We start from the raw sequence: 7,545 nt of genomic DNA on the forward strand, positions 1-7,545 counted from the left end.
TGCCATCCATAACTTTTTTAATATCATGTACATCATAACATAAGCTTAGAAAAACATTTTAATTGATTTTCTTCTATCTCAGTTGTTCTAAATTATAACAACAGTTTTTTTAAATGTACATTTAAATTTTGATAACCCTAGTCCTTTCAAGGAGATATGTTACTTTTCCTTTCACATTCATTAACTATTTTATTGCTAACGCAGATGTCGCAAAAAAGTTATTTCACAAAATGATTCTTTTCCTTATAATTATTAATGCTCTAATCAGACAAATTGAATCCTAAAGGCATAACATTGTCTAAACACAGTACCTGTTTATTTGCTATTCATGCTTTGTTTTCAGTCTCACCACAGGCCTTTTCCTCCAGCTCTCAACACCTCCAATTTGTCTGTTTTCCACTTGTACATCCTTTACTTTTTGTAGGCGTTCACTGACATCTGCTACTGCTGCATAAGTTTTTTTTTTTCTAATTGTGGAAACAATGCTGTTACTCTGTTTCTGTTTACTGCTCTTTGTTCCATCTCCCTGCAAACCAGCACAGAGCATGCCCTTAAAACCAGTTACTCCACTGGCCAAACGTCCCCCCTCTGCAACCATACCATCATTTATGGCATCCTTCTGTCATCTCCTCACTGCCAAATATTTTGTCCATTGCCATACTCCACTGCATGACCTCCAGTTCTTCTGGTTTTGCTTCTTCCATCATTTTTGTAAGAGAGTCATCTAAAAAATAAAAATATATTACAATGTATTTTATTTTAATATTTTATTTTATATTAAAATTGTATTTATATTCATTTAAACTGAACATTTTTTATTTTATTTCATAAAAAATTAAATAGTCTGTTTCTCACATCTTGGAGGGGACTACAGACAAGAAGGGAACAGATAGCAATCAGCATGCAAGTGTAAGTGGAAACAGACAGAAGCATGCACTTTAGCATGGGTAACCTTACATTTTAGGATAGGTAATGTCTGTGAATGCAGCTGTTGATTTGTGGCAATTGTGCTGGATAGTTAAACTTAATTTTTAGAAGATGTTCATAGATTTCTGTGCTTGTTCTAAGTTAAAAGGAGATGGGGTGTTTTTGGACATGTATTTAGTTTTCGTTTGAGGGCTTTCATTAAAGCAACAACTCTTGAAAAATATTACATAGATTCAAAAGGAGATGAGAAGGAACAATTGTATGGAGTATCAGCCTGTAAACATTAGTGTGTACATGTAACACAAAATTGGAAATACAGATTAAAAACACTGACATGTATAACAGGTGGGAACAGCTTTTTATCGTAATGGCTAGGTTGTCAGTATATCTTGGAATGTAAATGGCCTTACAGCTATAGACAAAAAAAAAAGAGTATTGAATTATATTAAGAAATGAAGAGTTCAAATAGCAATGCTGCAGGAGATGCATTTGGAAGGAACTGAGAAATGAAGAGTTCAAATAGCAATGCTGCAGGAGATGCATTTGGAAGGAACTGAGCATGTGAATTTGATTAAAGAAAGGATTTCAAGAGGGATATTTAGCAGAAAATCGGGGACAAAGGAAAAGGGGAATAAATATACTAATTGCTAGAGGAGCTCCAGTAGTGATAGAAAAGGAAAAAACGATAATTATAGTAGATTTGTGGCTGTAAGGGATATTGGCAAGGGAAGAGGGTTTCGCTGGCATATAATTATATTCCACCAAAAACTGCTATTATGAAGCTTAAGAAAATTTTGGGAGAAATAATCAGTTTTCAGCAAGGAATATTACTTATAGATGGGGACCGGAATTTGATTGGCAGTAGTGGTGATGTGTCAGGGGGATCTAGAAGGGAAAATATAATAAAACAGGACAGATTTCTGAAGTAATTTCTGAAAATACTTTGTATAGGATATGTGAATATGGTAGTAGGAACTCTGACAAAATTTACATATTATTCCCCAACTTACAATAAATGGGCTAGACTAGATAGAAGTAACATTTCACAGCAACAAGTGCATTTGATTGAAAGCTTCTGCACACATGAAGACTAAAATAATTTGCACGCTGGAGCAGCCAATAGAGCTGAGTAAAGGCAAGGTATGTAGAGTCAACGTGATAATGCCAAAAACAAAGTTTATTCAGAAAGACATACATTACGCTAAGCTTTCAGCATGTGTAATATCTATTTCAGATCATGCGCCGATAGAAAACAAATTAAAAATGCCTCGTAGTAAAGGGAAAAATGAAACTCTGGAACTTTCCCACTTACCTGTTAAAAAAGGAATTTAAGGAATTGGTAATGGAAATTATTTGAGCGTTATTAGGGAGGATAGGAGTATTCTCAGAAGTTATAGCTAGTGACTGGGATAAAATGAAAATGGAGTTTAAAGTAGGGTAGAAATAAAAGAGAAAGAGATGTGGTTAATAAGTAATAGAAGTTACTTAAAGGGACTGACAAAGGTTAAAGTATTGCAGAATAAGGGGAATCTGACTGAACACGAAGAGGCAAAAATGAAGAGTGCTAAAGAGAAAATAAGGGAGTATCTGGATAATATGCATGAGATTAGACAAAATGCTGTTGAGCAACTTTTTATTTTTATAACAACTCCAGAGCACAAAAACATTGTACAACAACTTAGGCAACAGAAAAAAGAAAGTGTCATCAGATTTGGCCTATAACAACAAAAATAACTGGAGATCCTGTAGAAGTACTAGAGATCTTCTGGAAATTTCATGAAAATTTGTATAAAGCAGAGAAATTTGGAAATTAAGAAAGAGCAGACATGGAAACATTTATGGAAGACTTAATTATGCCAAGGTTAGAGGCAGATGACGGCAACAGATAGTTAATACAGAAGAAGATGCGATAATAACGGTTATGTCTAATCAGTCTTCAGGAGCAATGCTATTCCTGTCAAAGTTTGGAAGTTTTGAGGAAAGCAAGTGATAAAGTTCTGGAAGGTTTTGTTTAACACTATTTTAAAATGAGGGAAAGCATCAACATCTTGGAAGAAAGCTGTGGTGGCTGTATTATTTTAAGACCGTAAAAACCCATCAGACAGCTTCATATAGGCCCATTTTGATTTTAAACCATGGTTATAAAGTGTTTATGCCTATTCTAGCAAATAGAATGGCAACAGTGTTGCCAAAATTGATAAATATGGATCACTGTGGTGTTGTGGACGGGAGGCAAACATTTGACAACATTAACAGAACAATGATCCAGACGGAAGCAGAATGTAAGAAAATACCACCGTTGTTGGTGGGTCTTGATGCACAGAAAACATTCAGTAGAGTAATCTGGGATTTTGAGTAGAGCAGTGGATATGTCCATTCTCTGATACAACAATACAGCTATTCAGAAGGATATATGAAGGATCGGAGGCAAGAATAAAAGTAGGAGGGCTCCTTTCCGATAAGTTGTATTTGAACAGAGGAACCAGACGGTTATCATCTTTCCCCTTTATTTTCTTTACATTTAGAGTCACTGGCAAAGAAAATAAGGGATTCAGAAATTCAAGGATATGATTTGTATGGTAATCAAGAAAAGTTGGCTTTATTTGCAGATGATATTATTTTGTTCATATGTTCATAGGGTATATACAAGGCTATTGACCACCAGGGCCTTTTTAAATCTAGCCGTGCAATCCAACCTATTTGTCTCCCTATATATCATGGGCATTTATTAGGAAGGGGGTCTGTTAGGAGGTTTATAGAGATAATAAGGGGTGTGTCAGTTTGGGCATTACCATCTGCCTGTGTCTATCAGAGACCTGTTGGCCAGAGCCAGGTGAATTTCTGATTTCCCATCCACTGGTCAGGGTTATGCTTAGATAGGGTTATGGACAGACTCTACTTCACATGGATGGAGAGCCTGTTCCAGAGCAAGGAGATCCTCTGAGATACACATCTGTCACATTAACATGTCTTATTTATGTCAGAAGCAAAATTTAAAACCTTTGATGTAGTGGTTCTGATGCTGTTTGATTTGTGGATGTGCAAAAGGTCCATCACAGCTGCATCTGAGGATGCCTTGTATGCCAGGCATACATTGCCTCTCAGTAACCTGTAGGGCACAGGGTATAGAGATAGGGCCTTAAAACAGTCCATGTAGGACAAGGTGTTTATACCCTGGATTCTCCTGGTAAGAAACCTTTGTGGGTGTTCCAGCTGTTGCATGTTTTTATTCAGGTGCATGCCGAAGGGGTCCTTGGTCGTGTACATGCTGAATGTACCTGATAAATCCAGAAAGGGGCAGCTCAGTGTTGTGGAACATTTTGAGACAGTTGCTAGTCTTTTCAGGATATAAAATTAATGAACAATGGCTATAGACATAAAGTATGTACCCACACGTGAATTGGTTCAGCGATACTCATATTTATGGTGACATAATAAGATGAAATATTTAGGAGTATGGATTAAAAAGGCTTCTGTTATGCAGATGAAGATATATTGGAAGATAATAAACACAAGGTAATACAAAAACTGAGAAAATGGAATCGCTTGTTTATGGATATGGATAGTAAGATACAAGCAGTAAAAATGTAGTCCCTTTAGTTTTATATATGGGTCAAGCATATTTTTATCAACCAAAGAAGTTGTGGACAGTAATTAGTAAATTGTATCTGGATAGAGAAGAGGGCAAGAGTTACATGGGATAAGTTGATCCTTCCAGTAAACAAGGTAGTTTAGGATTATCTGACTTGAATGGATAATTTAGAGCTACAAAGTTAAGGCTCATTTACATAACACAAGCAAAAATTATAATTCAAAATGGAAGCAAATGATAATGAAGTGGGGAGGGGGGGGTTCAAGAAATACAGAGAGTAGGATTTTGGATGCACTTCCTTTAGGAGAATAATAGCCATGAAGAGTATTATATTCATAAAGCAGCAGAAAGTATTACAAGAACTAAGCCAACACAAGAATGGAGAAAGGAGCTAAGCCAGTAGGGATGACTGCAGGTAGGGGTAAAAAATAGGCAAGACAGAGCTGAAATTTACTGGCGAAAACTGGCAAAAGAACCACGGTATTGGGGCAAAACAATAAAGGGGCAGTAATAGAGTGAGATGTGGCCAAGAAGACATTTAGACTGCAGGCTAGACACTGCCTTCGCTACCATGGATTGATATCAGAGTATAGGCAAAGAGAAAGGTGTGGGGATCTTAAATGAAAGACTTGCTCTGGTAGAGTTTCTAGCTGAATCTAGAACAAAAGCTGTTAAAAATGGATAATTAGAAGGGCATATATGGTACTGTATGATAACTATAAAAATCAGTCAAGGGATATTAGAAATGATTGGGAAGAGAAACTGGTAAAGCAGTTTGCAAGAGAACAATGAGAGGACATACAAATGGTTTTGAAGTATGCAACAAAGTCCAGAAGGTTGGGATCTTTGCTGGAAATGTTTACATAGGTATTTTTATAATCCCAAGCAGACTTAAAATAATTTTTCCTCAGGTAGGTAGCATATGTTGGAGGTGTAACCGGGAAGAAAAGTACATGGGAACATATGTTTTGGGAGTGTAATAAGTTGGCAGATTTTAAAAAGCCCATACAGAGTACACTATCAGAAATATTGGGTGATCAAATGAGTGTCACTAAGGCAATGATTCTTTTGAGCTTGGACACTGGATCTGAATTGCCTACATGTAGTAAGGCCTTATTAAATTTAATTCTGCTGGCTGCCAAAAAAATTCCTAGAAAATGAAATTGGGCTACAACTGTATAGCAAATGTTGAATATTATAAAAGAGATAAAAAACTATAAGAGGGATCTTTAGAAAAGGGAAGGATCAAATTACATAGAAGTAAACTGAAACTGTGGGAACAATACATGCATAATAAATGTTCAGGAGGAGGAAGAGTGAGGTTTAAGGGAAGGCAGGAATTGAGCAATTTATGTAATGTTGGAGTGAGGATAGTCACAAAGAAAGAAAAGCAATGTACAGTGTTATATAATTGGAATAAAATGTTAATATGTTTTTTTTTTTCTTTTCTATTGTTTTCCTGTGTCATAAGTGTGAATTTAATAAATGTGTTTAAAAATATAATTGTCTGGGAAAAAAATGTAATTAAAAAAATAATTTGAGTTAACATAATAAACTGATTTTATGTAGACATTCTGATTTAAAGCATATTTGTAGTAAAGTATTTGTGTATATTTGTATTAGCATTAACTCATATAAATGGATTTCAGAATTCTACAACATTCTGATTTTATTAAGCTAGTTCAGAACAAATTTATATATTTTTTTTTTTGTTCTAGGAGTGCTTTGTTGAATGGGGATGTTGAGAATATGGAAATGGCTTTCAGTGAGCCATTATTTATAGTTGATAAATCTCTGCCTGGCAAAACGTCTCAGAGTCCTGTTTTAGTACATGATGATGAGGAGCAAAACGAAACCGAAGATGAGGAGGAGGAAGGTGATACCGAAGATGAAAATTCTGATAGTGATTCTGATGTCAGTGCAACAAACAAGGGAAAAGCAGATCATGTGCACCATAAAGTTTTAGCACAGCCTCTGCTTGAGGAATTTAAAGAGAATGTGGAGCCCTCGTCAGATAGTGAGGGGGAGCAGGACAGTAAAAACAACACAACTGAACTGAAGAAAAGTCATCTCAAACAGAATGCAGTAAAACACAGGAAAATTAAAAGGAGGTAAAAGTCCGAAACATTTTACTATCTGGACATGGTGGTCTAATTTTTTCCCCATTTATTCTGTACATTTTTGATATCAAAAATTGCCCTCAAACTAGTAACTTCTCGTTTTGCTAATTAAAAATGTCCTTACTAGATTTATATGCCAGTATCTCTTTTCTGTCAAGGTGGAACTACTTTCAAAGTTGAGTTCAAGACTCAAATCTCAGGATCTCAGGCATCATATTTGTCCCCTTCAGGATCTAATGCAGACATTCTTAAGTCATACAGTACTACAACATATTACATGCATGTGTATTTTATATTATTGCTTCCGATTAATTTATTGGCAATGTTAAAAACATCACTGGTTTTAATAAAAAATAATTGAAAATGTTTTAAATAAATAGAGCTTTATTAGAAAACTGCTGTGAAAAAAAATGTATTCACCCAATTGCATCTGAAAGGATGTGCTTATGAACATTTTAAATGTAAGTACATGACCGTTCTAGTTCACTTTATAAAACAAATGTAGCAGGTTGTCATTTGACTGATAAACAGTATGCGTTTAACTCATTATTGCAGTTGCATTTGAAGATCACATGCGTGGGTGTCACTTACTGTTCACTGTATAGCTAATACAGTGCTGTTTTACATATTAACTTTGTAAAGGTGTGGCTGTAACTCACAGGGAGCTACCCAGAACATTTAATCAGATGCATATCCATTGTGCAGTAATTTATAACTGCCAAGTTGAGAAACTTGTAAGTCAGCCCAGAAGCAAAGACTTCCAATGATAGTGAGTTTATTGTTTCTAGCAATCTTAAGAGTCAGGGAACTGGCCACTGGTAAAATGCAAGCCTGATTGTTAGCAGTGAAACAGCATGAAAAATCTGCCTGCATATACAGATACATGGTTGTGTGGTATGGTCCATG

At 35.5% G+C, this 7,545-nt stretch overlaps 1 protein-coding gene across 1 annotated transcript in view; it reads left to right on the forward strand.

Annotated features, from left to right (window-relative positions):
• Window positions 1-7,184, forward strand: part of TBL3 (transducin beta like 3) — an 825,158-nt gene extending 817,974 nt beyond the window's left edge. Inside the window, exon 23 of the mRNA XM_044089118.1 lies at window positions 6,238-7,184. Within this exon, the coding sequence (XP_043945053.1) occupies window positions 6,238-6,634 (397 nt within the window). The 3' untranslated portion in view covers window positions 6,635-7,184. The remainder of the gene's footprint in view (window positions 1-6,237) is intronic.
• Window positions 7,185-7,545: the final 361 nt, after the last annotated feature.

This window comes from Protopterus annectens, chromosome 12.part0 (genome assembly GCF_019279795.1).
Source record: "Protopterus annectens isolate FY-2018-M chromosome 12.part0, PAN1.0, whole genome shotgun sequence".
Lineage (NCBI taxonomy): Eukaryota > Metazoa > Chordata > Ceratodontiformes > Protopteridae > Protopterus > Protopterus annectens.